Raw genomic sequence first — 15,640 nt, 5'->3', positions numbered from 1 at the left:
CGGGGCGGGCTGGCGCTGTCAGCGGGGCCCGCGCTCGCTCCGGCCCGGCCATGTCGTACGGGCCGCTGGACCCGCGCGGCCCCGGGGCGCCGCCGCCGCCCCGGGACTTCGGCGGCATCATCCAGACATGCAGCGGCAACGTGCAGCGCATTGCGCAGTACAGTGAGTGCGCGGCCGGGGAGGGACGGGGCGGCCCGGCCCGGCAGCGCCCCGGCGCCGGTAGCGCGAGGGTGCGGTGGGAGCCGGGCCGGGCAGAGCCTCCCCGGAGCGGTGCCGGGCAGGGCTGCCCGGGCCGGGCACACACGGCAGGCGCCGGGCGCGGTGATGCCCAGCCCGGCTGCAGGGCGGGGTGAACGCTGTGGGTGAGTGTGTGTCCCTGTCACCGAGCCTCACCGGCGCCTCGGGCGGTCCGGCCGCTCGCTGGCAGCGGGTGCCCTCAGTGAGGGGCTCGGGGGCAGCGGGAGCCCGCGGTGTCACCGGGTTTGGGGGCAGCTGCTGTGCCAGGGATCTCGAGTGGGCGTGGGAACGTGTGGCTTCCCCCTCGCCGTGCTGGCAGTGTCCTGCTCCCGGGCAGGATGTCCCTGAGGACACGGTGTTGCACTTCCTTGTCATTAAAGTTACCGGTATGGTATGATAATCACAGAAATCTCACTACTGACCGCTGAATTGCTGCTCCTTAAAGCAGTCACATCCAGGAGGGTCTTTGGTGTAATCCTTCCTAAGGATACAGGCTTTGCTAAAAAAGACATTGATTGTTCAAGTGCCCATGGTAGATCAATTGAACTTGTTGGTTCCTCAGAAAGCTCGTGACTTCTCTGATGATACAAAGCTATTTATGTTACTGAAAAATGCTTTGCTCAGTCATGTTCATTTCTCCTTGGTGTCGACATTGCTGAATTGTTTCAAAGTTTGCCAAATAGCATGGCCTGTTGAGGTTTTTTCCCTTTTTTCCCGTTTTTATTTCTTCCTTTACACTCCTCCTTTCTTCATTCCACGGGATTTCTTTGAGCCTCCTGTTCTGATCAGCTCAGCTTCTCTCTCTCATAGGACAGGCTTCTGCTGTCTCATGACCTGCAGCCATCCTATCTCCATGCACTGCTATCTCAAGTTAAACAAATAGCTGTACAGTTTTATTGAGGTGGGTGGGAACACAAAGAACATCTGACTTAATGTTACAGTAGTTAGCTTTATTACACACTATATAAAAGCTTCCCATTCAAACCAAAAGAAGAAGATCTATTGAAGCCTTAAGGCTGTCCTCATTTCTTCTTCCCCTATAAGAAAAAGAGCAGGCAAACAGTATGCACAGCTGAGTATTATTCACTTCTTTAGGGAGTCTCTGGAGTGAGCATTTCACACAAAATGTACAGAAAACTGGTGGTCTGAGCTGGCAAAAGTGTTGTTTGCTCAGGTAATGTAGCAGACATGCAGCTAGAAGAGAGATTGATGTGTGTCAAGAAACCTTAGCTGTCACATAGTGAGTATGTGGAAGGCTCTACAGCCTGAAATTAAAAGGGCTTGGAGATGGAAAGCTGTTGACTGAGGGGCTCTGTGTGTTGGTGCATACCCACTATCCAAAGAATAAAGAGCTCCAGCCTCTTCCTTTCATTTCCTAGACACTTTATTCTCACTTTGGGTAGACTCTGTGTGTTGCTGTTGGCTGAGATAAACTAAGCAAAGCAAACTGCTGAACCTGGCTCAGGGCAGGACAGGATTGGCTGGCCTGGAAATGGGGCTGTGCAAGAATCTCCCCATGCAGAGAGAAATAAGTCACAGAATGTCTGGACATTATGGCACAAATGCTGTTTGCCAAGTGCTCAGCATCCACACAGAGTGCAGTCCTTGTGCCGTTTGTCACCAGCTTGACTATGAATTTTTCTGACCTTCCTGTGTCTGACAGAGCTGTGAAATATGTGCAGACTTGCTTGCTGGAAGCCAAGCTCAGTGTATGAGGCGATGCCAACCAACTCCTCACTGTATAACCTAATAGAAGTCTGAAATTCTAGGTGTGAATACTCTTGGTGGATGTAAAAGCTAATTACTGGCTAATTACTGATTGACTCGTATTGCAGTCTTAGCTGAGCTGCCCTTGTTGTGAGCCATTGGACAGCCCTTTAAAAGAAGTGGCTATTGTAGGGATCTGATGCTTCTCCAGCAACACATTTAATCAGCTGCAGGGGCTCCAGGCTGAAAGCAGAAGTCACACAGGAGGGTGTCTCTGAATTGGAAGAAACTCTTGTTAAACTCATGGGATAATTCAGTTCAATTCAGTTGCCTGTGGAACTGTATTAAGGTGATCCTCCTTGGTCTTGCCTCTCACTGCATGATGAGATAGCTTAGATTTCATGATTGTTTTGGGGCAATCAATCTTTGTACTGCTGTTGTAAGTGCTGAGTGCTGTAAGTGCACTTCAGCAATGATAAAATCTGTGCTGCCGCAGAATATAGTGTATCAGCTTCTTGATCTGTCAGAAAAGAATTCTAAGGTACAGGGATTGGGGAGAGAAAATGTACTTGCTTTTGAGGTAGGTTAATGGTTTGATGTGATTCATTGTGTGGTTTCGTGATCATGAGTGCCTACACAAAGAAAATAGTGGGAAAACATCAGCGATAAGGGAGAAGGAGTCTAAAATATCTCTCTGTGCTACAACATTATTTCAAATTGACAAAGGCAAACAGTGAGGTGCACATTGCTATCTGTTCTTGAAAGATTCTTTCTGCCAGTATTGTGAAAGCTTTGGACTGTCATGAGTAGAAAAATTCAGGTCTGGGGCAGGGAGTTTTGAAACTAATAGCAGCACTTGGCATTTTCTTTTTATTTTTTTTAACTGAGCACTAATAATTGAAGTAACTTAAAAATAATGTAAAAATGGCAACACAGCATAGTGAAGTTTTTCTGCAGCTGTGATAGCCTAAAATACTGAAATAGCAAGGCTGGTAGAAACAGCTCTGTTAGCTGGTCTAAAAAGGTTGAGGAAAAGGAGTGCACAAGGTCTTAGCTCCACTGACTTCTCTTGAGGGTATCTGCGCCTCGCTATGACTTTCTTGTCTGAAAGTTGGTTTGTTAGGCTGGATCATGTATAGGTGGGGATGTTTAAAATGCACTTTGCATTTCACAGAACCCCAGAACTGTTGGGTTTGGAAAGGACCTCTGGAGTTCATCTGGTCCAGCTCCTGCTAAAGCAGGTTCCCCTGAGCAGGTTGTGCAGGAGTAGAACCCCAGAACTGTTGGGTTTGGAAGGGACCTCTGGAGTTCATCTGGTCCAGCTCCTGCTAAAGCAGGTTCCCCTGAGCAGGTTGTGCAGGAGGGCTTCCAGGCAGGGTCTGAATATCTCCAGGGCAGGAGACTCCACAGCTTCTGTGGGCAGCTTGTCCCAGGGCTCTGTCACCCTCTCAGCAAATGAATTTTTCATCATATTTAGATGGAACTTCCTGGGTTTCAGTTGTGGCTGTTGTCCTGTGTCCTGTCTGGACGCCAGTGAGAGGAGTCTGGCCCCATCCTCCTGCCATCCACCCATAAGTTACTTGTATACATTTAAAGCAAAGAATATAAGTGTTGCCTTACTAGGTTAAGTCAGATACTGAAATAAATTTAGCTTTTAGCTTTCTTTTGGGGAAAGCTAAAAGAATACATTCAAGAAGGAATAAAATGTTTGAACTTGTCTTACTAACTCATCTTGTGTTCTCTTTATCTTCAGCTGCTCAAATAAAGAATTTGATGAGCCAGCTGGGAACCAAGCAGGATTCCAGCAAGCTTCAGGAAAATTTGTGAGTACTAAATGAGCAAACGTTGGTAGAGATGTTCTTTCATTTCTGTCTGTTTTCTTAGAGATAGTGTTTGTGGGGAAATGCTTTATTAGATAAATTTAATACAGTCCTGCAAACCCATAATTACTAGCTGCATTAAATAGTTTACTGGACAAATTAAGGTGTTTCTGCAGGACTCTGGAGAAGTCATTCAAAACTGCTGGGTAGGAACAGTTCTTCCTATATTGTTCTTCTATATACTTTTTTTATATTTTCTTCTAAAAGTAGTAGTACCTCAGCCATGCATTAGCATTAGCTGTCCTCTGAGTAGCAGTCTTACTAGCTTCACACGTGGTTCAGAAGAAATGAATGCCATACCAGGTATTTGGTGCTCACATGACACCAGTAAGGAAAAACAGTCAGGGAGCCCCATAACTGGAGAAAAAGTAGCTTGTAGTACAGATGGATTTAGTCAGCAGAAAGATTAGCTATTGTATGTGGCAGACAAAGTGTCATATGTCATTTCAGAAGAATAATATGCCAGTGGGGGACAATGTAGGAGACATTTAAACAGCTGTAATTCAGACTGACCCCTGGAGAAACTGTGCAGGGCTTCTCTGTGTTTGTGCATCTTTTACAAACTTGTGGAACATAAATAGCACATTATGGAAAGAATAATTTCTGAGGTCATCAAAGAAAACTTAAAAGTACATTCTTCCACTCTGTCTTCATGTGACAGTACCTTGAATCTCTGAATGCACAATTATCCTGGTTTTTATAATAGCAATTTTTGAATAAGTTCATGACTTGTGGTGGAAGATACACTTACCACATTTGAAGGATGAGATCAGAGTCCAATTGGGAGAGAAAGGGATTTGTTTCCTTGAGCTGCTCAGTTGACTCAATCTCTGCTTAATCAGTAGATTAAAGAATTAATCACTGGTGACCAAAGAAATGCCTTCACATTTAACGTCACTGCTCTCATAATCTCTCCTCTTTGGGGTGAGAGTGGCTGCACCCCATAAATTGTCATCTGCCATACCAACTTGCCAAAATGCATGGATGGTGTTTTTAGTTTACATATACAGCTTATACAATAATGGAGCCTGAATGCCTTGATTTGTGTCCTTTGGGCCAAGAAAGTGACTTTCACTTAAGCATCCTGTACCTGTTGAATGCAAAAGAAATTGCTTCTGGTTTTAGTATTTTTCTTTCCTAGTTTACAGAATAGGATTTATTAATTGTATTAGATGCTTCACAACAATATCTTCATATTGCAGTGTTGTTGAAAAACATAAAGGCTTAAGGGAAAGCCTTGCAATTCCTGAAGCTGGATTGTTCTTCTTTCTGATCACTGTTTTTCACTGAAATGAAGAATTTAGTATCAGAGTTCTTGGACTCTTATCAAATGTACATTTAAACGATGGAATTGGTGGTTGTCAAGTGAAGAGTTAGTTACTAATTGGTACCATAAGGAATTCACCCTAAAAGCAGGATTATGTTCACTGAATAAAGTTGTTTCTGTCTTATGCCATTGGAGACAAAGATATTTTTTAAGCTACTGAATTATACTAGTTAGCAGGGAGCAAAGAAATTATTTGAATCTTTTTCTAAAAATGTAGTCCAGAGTCAAGTTTGCATTAAAAAAAAGTACATCTCTGATCCTTTAGGTTGGGAAAAAACCTACTGTAAAGCTGTGTGATCTCAGAACCCCTATTTAGTCATCATTCTGGATGCTAAAATGCTCAGTGGCTCCTTTTCAGGTAGATCTTGTGTAACTGCTTTTGAACTTCTGTTTCAGACAACAGCTGCAGCACTCTGCAAACCGCCTTGCCAAAGAGACCAATGAATACCTAAAGGAGTTGGGGTCTCTGCCACTTCCCCTGTCTGCTTCTGAACAGGTAGGCAGGCAGAACTTTCTGGACATATTTCTAGATCACTCATTTCATGAAACTGGGGTAGACCACAACGTCACAAAGCCTGAACTGGCACAGCTGAAAAGACAGCAGCTTTTCGTAATGAAGGATGATGGTGAAGTAGAGAAATTCATTAAGCTGGCTGCATCCTGGCTGCTTATATGACACTGGGAAAACCATGTTTCCCAGGAGCAAATAGGTATAAAACTCCCTGCATGAGAATAAGAGGCCCTAAGCGTTTGGGGAGAGCTCAGTATGCAATTCTGGTTTTCCAGCTAAATTTCTGAAAAATAATCTTGTTTACAAAGTGCCTGGTGGTGCAAGGTAGTGTTTTAGGATAACAATTCAGAGCAAACTGTCTATCAGTATGAGATGTGAGCATGCCAGAAAGCTTTCCCTTGCATGTGATTTATTAGTGGTGGAGGGGGGGAAGCTGGCTGACTCACTGTGCTTATATTTGAGTAAAGCAAAATATGATGAGGCAAAGATTATGATTTTCTCTTACCAAATAGTAGTTGCTGCTCCCTGTGGGAAAGGGAAGGGACAGTCCTCTGCTGCTAGTGTCAGTTCACCAGTGCCTGCTTTTGGGGTGCTGTTGTAGGATGATCTGGGGATGTGGGTCAGCAGATGTTGTCTCGGTCTAATTCTGTATTGAAGGTTTTTGTGCCAGTTGGAGGCATGGCCATGCTTTGCTGATTTGTTCAGCAAATATTTTTCAGTTAATCTTCTGTGATGAACAAAATCCTGTCATGTGCATCTCACTGAATGCAGCCCAGGGAAAATTCAGTCAAAATCTGCAGAAGCTGGAATCAGCATGCTGAGGATCTGCTCTGGAAGAAGGGTTGTTGCTTCCAGAGAGTTCAGATAGAAGCTTCAGTGTATTATGAGGCTGCTGTAGTGGCTTGTTATAGAAAAAATATAATTGAAAATGGTTTTTTTCCTTGAAATTATTGTTGAATTGATACAAGCTCATTGCAGGATTGCAGTCCTGGAAATCGCACAATTTGAGCCAGCTGTTGCAAATCTCTCAATCCAAAAACCTAAAAACTGACCTAATGTCCTTGGGACAAGCTTACACACAATTTCTTATTTCCCATTTGCTGGAATGTCACAGCACTCAAAGGAGATGTCCTATGGAGGCTAAATAAATTGTCATTGTAAAATGAGGATGAAAAGGATTATTGCAACAAATGTATTTGAAGAAAAGATAAACTGAAATGGTTATCAGGACTAAGGATGTTATCTGATCTAAAAACAACAGGCTTGTAGTGTGGCATGGTTGGGAGAGGCAGCTTAGGAGACTGGGACAGTGGGTGATATCAGTAGTTCTGGAAGTGTGGGGCTTGCTGTTTTTGTGATTTAAGTGTGAATTTGTGTGTATTTTGTTAAGGACTGTGAGGTTTGCAAAGTGAAGGAATGGAGGGAAAAGGTATTGTAACTGAAAGGTATGTAGTTAAATGTGGTGAATTACTGGAATGTAATACTGTGAGGTTTGCAAAGTGAAGGAATAGAGGGAAAAGGTATTGTAGGTAACTGAAAGGTATGTAGTTAAATGTGGTGAATTACTGGAATGTAATTAGAATGAAAGTAATTATTTACTCAGACTTTAGAACTAGATTGAAATTGGAGAGCCTTGTTGCACAAAGCTGTCCTGCAGTTGGCAAGGCATGGAGCATCTGTATAAGGCATTAAAACGTGGTGGGCTTTTTGTTCTGACCACTGGCACCAGAAGATCACTGAATGCCAGTTCATTGTTGTTGTTATGATGGTTTTTAAGAGTCTGACAGTCACTTTATCATGAATGGGAATGTCTAAACTCTTGTTTGTGTTTCGATTCCTCAGCGCCAACAGCGGCTTCAGAAAGAACGATTAATGAATGACTTCTCCACAGCCTTAAACAATTTCCAGGCAGTGCAGAGGCGAGTGTCAGAGAAGGAAAAAGAGACAGTAGCAAGGGCAAGAGCTGGCTCCCGTATTTCTGTAAGTATTTATGGGAATTTTGGAGTGATATACTGAACTATGAGTCTTCTGAGAGATCTTGCCTTCCAACCTCATACCTGTTTACTGGCACCTTACTGGGTGAAGCTGAGGCCTTGGTGCAGTAGTTCTCCATTCCAGATGTTGGAAGTAATTTCTTGTTTCAGTGTGCTCTAGTGTCAGTGTAGAGGAGGGAAATAATCCTGGTAGTTGCAAATGTTACACAAGATGAGATGGGGAGTCAAAGCATAGTGAAGAGCAAAGTATTGCAGGCTGCGTGAGTCTTCTGAGAGATCTTGCACTTGCCTTCCAACCTCATACCTGTTTACTGGCACCTTACTGAGTGAAGCTGAGGCCTTGGTGCAGTAGTTTTCCATTCCAGATGTTGGAAGTAATTTCTTGTTTCAGTGTGCTCTAGTGTCAGTGTAGAGGAGGGAAATAATCCTGGTAGTTGCAAATGTTACACAAGATGAGATGGGGAGTCAAAGCATAGTGAAGAGCAAAGTATTGCAGGCTGCTCTTCCCTTCATGTCAGCCCTATGATATAAAATTTAAGACTTCAGAATGAAGCTTACCACACCTTAAATTATATCTCAAATCTCACACTGTGTTGCTTTATATTCTTATAATTTCTGTCGTGCTAATATCTCCAAAGTATGTTCACTGTTATGTTTTGACAAACCCCTGTGGCTACTAAGAATTCATAACAAAATGGCCAATGAAAGCATTTTTCTCCTCTTGCCTCAGGGCTTTCTGCTAGGTATGCATTCTTAATTTCTTCAAGGGAACACATTTATCCATTGAATTATGCTCTTAAATTTTTGCTTCATGTTGGGAAAGGAAGTTACAAACATTGACAGCTGATCCAAGAACATGGACTGGCTGCTTTTGATCGTTCAGTTGCCTCTGATTTGCAGAGACAATCTGAATCTAAAAATTAAATCTAAAGATGAAGCTAAAACTAATCTTACATAACCCGAGTTAAATCTGAGGGCTGCGGTGGCAGTGTCATTCTCCAAACTCTGCACAGTATGTGCCTTGGTCTTCAAGAAACTGCTGCTGATTTTGTGCATGGTCCTGTAGTGTGTGAGAGTGGTGACTCATTTATCTCTTCCAGGCTGATGAGCGGTTCAGAGAAGAACAGCTTGTTTCATTTGATAGGTAATAACTTCTTGTACTCTTGATGTTTTCACTGCATATAACTAAAGTTTTTATTGTGTGATATATTACTGTAACTTGGGCCAGGCTCTGCTGGCTGAATGCAAGGCAAAAAGAGTTGAAAAGTAACTATTACAGCACATGTAATCTACTATGTAAAATCTACATATGACAGTATTTTATCCTCCTTAAGTACAGAGTGTGTGATTACTACCCTGAGGGGAATAGTAGTGCTCTCAAGATGTGGCAGCTGGAGCTCCTGGTGTTCTGGCCTGTAAACACAAGATTACCAGACAGGATTTCACTCACTGTGACTCTTTCCACAGAGAACTGCATATTTATATCATGGGTTTGGATGTTCTCTAGCAGCCCAGTTGGAGCTACAGCAGAATAGCAGATGAGGCTGCCTAAAATTCAGAAGTCCTGGACATTGTGCCCTGGCAAACTAATCCTGGAATGTGCACAAGACAGCATTACTGTCACCTGTCAGACAGTTGTACTGCTTCTGCAGTAACAGTGTGCCTGTGTGATAGATGGCTTTGTAAAATGTTACATCAACTCTGCAGTGTGGTAAAGTGAGCCTGAGCCCCTCCAGAAGTATCTGTGATTAATCTGTCAGCTGGGCTGAAATCTGTTGGCTCTGTCTGTATAAATCCTTTCACTTTCTGAATCAAGAGACCTTGCTTACCTGTCTCATTCTCCCTCTGCAAAGTGCCCTTCATCTGCTCAGCTGCTTGGTGTGTGTCCCTTCCTTAGCCCTGGGCTTTCTCTCTGAGCCAGGGCTGAAACCCCAGGTGTTCAGTTATGCAGGTGCTGGGATGGGTTTGAAGGCCTTGCACACCAAAGCAGTGGGACCCAGAGATAAGGGATGGTGGCACACAGCAGCTATTCCACAGCCAAAGCTGTTCTTGTGTGCTGTGTGTGAGAAATTTCTGCTTTTGAGAACTGCAAACCCTATGGTCATCTCAGAGTTGAATTGCTGGAATGGTCAGCTGTGTCTGACCTATTCATGCAGTTTATTTTCATTTCTTTAGGCACTTTTAAGACTTTAAAACTTACTACTTAGTGTTGTACCAAACACTGGACTGATACAATGTTTTCTGGCACACTTCTCTATTGAAAAGATGGAGATGTTGCCCTGGAAGAACATTCTAAGCTGAACATAGAGATGGGTTTGTATTATAGATGCTGGCTCCACTCTAATTGATGTAACTGCTGCAGCAGTTGTGAAGAACCAGCTCATCAGGAGAGAGGTAGACTGGGATGCAGAGTTACTTGAGTTTTAACATCTCTTTTGGTGTGTAATTTAATTCAGATTTCCTACTAGTCTAATTAATTAAAATACTAAAACACTTTAGTCTTATCTCCAAATGCCAGATAGGCAAGAGTCTTTGAATCCAGATGCTTTTCAGGTGTTCTTTTGTTCTGTTAATGTGCTTCCAGGCTGCTCTCTATCAGAACTTTCACCCTGATTTCTCCCTTTTGGAGAGATGAAGCAGGGAAGGTACAAGTATTTTTTTAAAAAAGCAGAAATGAAATTGGCAGTTTTTTCTAAAATGCTGTAGATAACTGTTATATTCTAGAACAGAGTGTGCTATGCATGTAACTGCTTTCCAGTGCCTTCACACTGCCTGATCTGTCCCTTTTTTCAATTGTTCCAGTTTGTGACTGTTGTCACAAATTGGTCCTGTCCTTGTACATAGTGACAGGGCCAAGAACCTGGGGGTTGTTCTGTAGGAAACTCTTCAACTTTAATTCATTTTGCCATGAAATGCAGCATGGAATGCTCTTTGCTGAGAGAGAAACTGACTTTCCTCTCTTTCCAGTGGTGAAGATTGGAATCAGATGCAGTCTCAGGAAGAAGATGTGGCAATAACTGAACAGGACCTTGAACTCATTAAAGAAAGAGAAACTGCAATCAGGCAATTAGAGGTGACCAGTCAATCCTGCACAGTTAACAGCACTGGGAGATAAATTAAAGGATGCAGTGTTAATTAATGGGATGGGCTGAGGAGAGCTGATGGTGAGGAATAGAGTTCCTCCTGGAGAGGACTGATGCCAAGATAATCTGAAGGAGTTGCATTTTCCCTCAGTGTTGACTGGTGATCCTTCAGATATGGCAGGAGCAACTCATGTTACAGTGTTCATGCTGTGCTAATTGCTGGTGTGATGAAACAGATATTCAGTAGCTGGAGCATTGTAGACTCCCATGTTAATCCCAAGTTGCACAGGTGGTAACATCAAGTCAGTGAATGCTGGTGCCTATTCTGACCCTTAGAGTGATGGTCAGAAGAGGTACTAAGAGTGAGGATTAGAAAATATTGTACCCAGTGTTCATTTTAACCTGTTAAACTGTTGTCTTCAGGCAGACATTTTGGATGTCAATCAGATATTTAAGGATTTAGCCATGATGATTCATGACCAAGGAGATATGATTGGTAAGTGCATTTGGATAATAAGTTTTTTGGTTCAGTTACATGTTTTGCCAGTTACATGGATTAAACTTTGCAGTATTTTGCATTAAAAGTATTGTATTTCTGGCTATAATTTTTAAACACTGAAGCTCTGAAGTATTTTGCAATAAGTTCTCCTGTTTTTTCCATAGATAGCATAGAGGCAAATGTGGAAAGTGCAGAAGTCCACGTGGAAAGAGCCAGTGAGCAGTTACAGAGAGCTGCCTATTATCAGGTAAATTCTGTGTGCTTGTTTGATTGTCAGTGTATGGTTGAGCACTAATGAAACAGGCAGAGCAAGACACTGAGGACTGCAGCACACCAGACTAGTTTTGGCACTCATTCAAAATTGCCTGCAAGGAGTATTTAAAGCACTTGAGTCAAAAATACAGTATTGAAATTCACCTTCTACTTTAGAGTAAAAGTAGAAATAGTGTCTGGCACTTCACACTCTCCAAGCCTAAGTGTTTACCTGTCTTTGTTGTTAGGAGTTAGTAGAAGAAACAAGAACAAATTCTGACATTGTATCCAACTTGTAAACATACCAGCCAGGACCCTGACATGCAAAAATCTTTGCCCAGACTCGAGTAACTTCTAGTGACCAGGATTTGCAACACTCCTGTCCAGCTGCTGAGTTTCTATCCCATAGTCTGTGCTCCCTGTCCCGTGAAATCTCTTGCAGTGGCTCTCACTGCTGTATGGTATCAATGTTTTCTGTAGGTTCCTTTCACCATCCTTGTCCCTGTAGGTCCAGCTTGTGTTAAGGGATAAGGGTTCTGCTGTAGTCAGTCCCATTGCTGCTGGGACTTACACAAGAAAATACTGGAATCTTCCAAGCTGTTTAAGTGGGAGGGCAATAAAACTCCAGTGCTGTAGAGTGCAAGGCTGGGAAGTTGGTTTTACCATCTGGCAGCATGTAATAGTATTCTCTCTCTCCATGGCTTCCTTGCCAAAGTTCTGAGGTATTTGTAAATCTAAGTTTGGGAGCTGTTGGACATGTTTTGCCTGTGTTTTTTTTTTTTTTTTTTTCTGGATGGAGAAAGAAGTGGTTATGTATAGCTACCCTCAAATCCTTAGATGCCAAGTTAAAAATATTTGGTGTATATGGATGGACTGTAGTTTCCTGTGATGAATAAAGTGAGCAAAGCTGTAAAATTCAAGTTCAGTAACTGTACATTAAATTATTTAAATTGTAGCAATGCAACACCAAGCCCAAGTGGCCAAGGGGAGATTGTATGTGAGAACTGCTTAGGAGTTTGATTAGGATTACCTGAAAAATCTAAATAGCTAGAAAGGTTTGGCCTTCTCTGGGGCTTGTGTTTTCCTTAAGAGAAGCAAAACCTGTTGCATTTTGATTTAACTGCATCTCTTAGACCTCTGCACTCCTAAAATTAAAAACATTCACCTGTAGAATCATGGAGTTTAAGGAACACGTAAAAGTGTTCAGACTATACTGGTTGCTTCTCTCAAATAACTGGGGGTGTACCAAGTGCTCTTGTTCACCCAAGTCAGTAACATGAATGGTAGCCTTGCTTTTTCCTCAACTGTTCCTGCTGTCAGTGGCTTCTTTTCTCTCCTCTTATTAGAAGAAATCCCGTAAGAAGATCTGTATCCTGATTCTTGGCCTTGCTGTGGTGTGTATAATCATAGGATTCATTATCTGGAAGACAAGATGAAATCTTCCCATGGAACCCAGTCTCACAGCTGAGATTTTTTCTGTCAGAGCAAACAGGCTGACTAGTCTCGGAGATGAATTGACCACCCTGAGAGAGCACCAGTTGGAACTACTTCTAATAATAGATATTAGCAACTAATGTGCAGATAACTAGTATTTGGAATTAGTGAACCATGGAGACAGTATTTATCAGTTTATATACAAATTATATTGTTTTATGTAACTAAAATATCGTGGTTTTGCTTTCTGTAATGTGTTCTTCCCTGTCCCAGCTGTATGCTGAAGTGTGATCAATAATTGGAGATATCTTGTTTTTTGACAAGTCGCACAACTTCAACATTCTGTGTGTGTAGGTAACTTTGTTGGACTGCAATGAGAATGACATTCAAAGACAGCCCACCACCAAGTCACATTATGTAAATCTAGCAGTTTCTAAAGTCTCCACTATCTGCCCCATGGTTTTATTGTCTCCAGGTGGCTGTGGTTCTAGATTCTCTTGAAGAAAAGGATGTTGTCACAGATTTGAGAGGCAAGGAGGGTATGTGTGGATGATGATTTGAACCTCTACATGCTGGTCAGTTTAGCCTTGAGACTCATAACAGTGTAGTTTAATTTTTTTTTGGGTGTGGTTGGGATTGTTTTTTCACAAAATGCATCACTTGAGGACAGAATGTTCTTTTGTTCTTTAACTTAGAACCTAACAGTGCAATCTCCTTAGACAAACTAGCTGGTCGCTTGCTAGTGGACAAATAAATCTCTTCCAATACTGACTCAAGCACTAAATATAAAAGGTTTAGCTGCTCACTCCCAACTGTTTTTAGAAGCTTCCAGGGGGAAAAACACTTAAAAATGAGGAAGTGGGCACCTAAGTTTACAAGCTCATAATATTAGTGAAGAGTGTTAGCAGAAATCTTGATTCTGAAGAAGTGCTCTTCAAGCTCACTTGTGGTGTTCTAGTAAATATTATGTGTGGCTTGTGAACATTTGGTATTTTCAATTCTTTATGAGATAGAAAGCGCAGAAACTGGCTGAGTGAAGTGCTAGGATTTTCAGACTGGGGATGTGTGTGCAAATGAAAAAGATTGCTGGTTCCAGCTCATAGGGTTGGGCAGAACAAGCAGCCACTCCCCTCTTCAATGTAGCTCTGAACTGACACGCACTGAGGGAACAGTAATCTGTCCAAAGCCCAGTGGGGGTGCTAAATGCAGCATACTGACCCATTTTGTATTTAATCCTTCTTCCATGTCTCGTCTGTAATAAAGTAAACGTGAAAGCTGGGAAGGGAGTGTTCTCCCAATTGCACAGTGGTTTGCACTATTGCGCCGTCATTCCATCTAATAATCATCAATAAACACTTGTAAAAGCCTCTCTCAGAGCTCATTTCTCTTGTAGTTTAGACATTGGCACGGGTGTGTTTGCAGTTCTCCCTCTAAGCAGAGTAGGGGACTTCACATCAGCACAGTAGTGCTTCCTGCAGCTTTAGTTCTGTGGTCCCTGATTTTTCAGAATGAAACTGCCTGAAAACACAAAATTCACAAGGACATACACAATACTTCTGTGCAGAGTCCTGTACAATAGCTGACCCCAGAAAAATGAATCTCATACCTCAGAGCAGCATTGGGTCAGCTCTGACTACTTGGCTTCTGCTAGAACTTGGAGCCATTGGTGAGCCTGTGTGATAAATTCTGACTTGAAAGCAAGGGAACTCTGCGTTCTGCTCCTTTTTCAAAGTTTTCCTTGGAAATGGTAGGAGCTATGGATTAGTGCATGCCTGCTGCCAGGCAGAGTCCTGTGGCTGTCACACTGCCATATGAGAACAAAAGCACTTAGCTTGTGTTTGTTTAGGTCACCAGACCTAACCGGGAGCATCATTTGTAGGCTCCATCCTTCTCGCCTGCTTTATTCCTCTGGAAACTGGAATTGCGGGTACAGGGTGCTGAGCTCAGCGCGTCTGTAACTGCTGGCCTCCCTTCTCCTCTCTGCACATGGCTGATCTGCTCAGAACTGCTGTTTCTAACACTCTTGGCTGATGTTCCCGGGCTTGAAAAGCCACCAGCCACCTTCCTGACACTGGTGTTGCTACAGCTCGGGATGCGAGCCCGACCCCTCCGGGAGGCTCTGGAAGCGTTCCGGGGAGCCTGGCCTGCCGTGAGAGCCGGGCAGCGAACGTGCCGTGCCCGGGCAGCCCGGGGCAGCTGCGGCGGCCGGGAGAGAGGCGGCTTTTCACCGGGAGCGCTCGGACCGGGCCGTGCCCGGGCTCCGCTCCGACAGGCGCTGCGCCGCGGTACTCGGGACGGGGGCTGGCCCCGCGCCCCGGGGTCGGTACCGGCGCGGTCCCTGTGTCTCAGGGGCAGTACCGGGGCTGCTCCGGCTCCGACAGAGGCGCTGCGCCGCGGTACTCGGGACGGGGGCTGGCCCCGCGCCCCGGGGTCGGTACCGGCGCGGTCCCTGTGTCTCAGGGGCAGTACCGGGGCTGGCCCCGAGTCCCAGGGTCGGTACCGGGGGTGTCCCAGGGTCGGTACCGGCTCTGTCCCCACGCTCCAAAGTCGGTACCGGGGGTGTCCCCACGTTCCAGGGTCGGTACCGGGGGTGTCCCCGAGTCCCAGGGTCGGTACCGGGGGTGTCCCCGCGTCCCAGGGTCGGTACCGGGAGTGTCCCCGAGTCCCAGGGTCGGTGCCGGGGGTGTCCCCACGTTCCAGGGTCGGTGCCGGGGGT

General features: G+C 44.1%; 1 protein-coding gene across 1 annotated transcript; it reads left to right on the top strand.

The window, feature by feature from the left end:
• The first annotated feature begins 8 nt into the window (after positions 1-8).
• Positions 9-14,291, top strand: STX12 (syntaxin 12). The gene is made up of 9 exons (XM_041417568.1): positions 9-162; positions 3,698-3,767; positions 5,548-5,647; positions 7,505-7,642; positions 8,757-8,800; positions 10,624-10,729; positions 11,163-11,235; positions 11,403-11,485; positions 12,837-14,291. The coding sequence occupies exons 1-9, from the start codon at positions 51-53 to the stop codon at positions 12,924-12,926; spliced, it is 816 nt and encodes a 271-aa protein (XP_041273502.1). The 5' UTR covers positions 9-50; the 3' UTR covers positions 12,927-14,291.
• The last annotated feature ends 1,349 nt before the right edge of the window (positions 14,292-15,640 follow it).

This window comes from Onychostruthus taczanowskii, unplaced genomic scaffold, assembly GCF_017590055.1.
Source record: "Onychostruthus taczanowskii isolate IOZ18803 unplaced genomic scaffold, ASM1759005v1 scaffold56, whole genome shotgun sequence".
Lineage (NCBI taxonomy): Eukaryota > Metazoa > Chordata > Aves > Passeriformes > Passeridae > Onychostruthus > Onychostruthus taczanowskii.
Note: the sequence above shows the minus strand (reverse complement) of the source record. Positions and strands in the feature narration are given on the sequence as shown.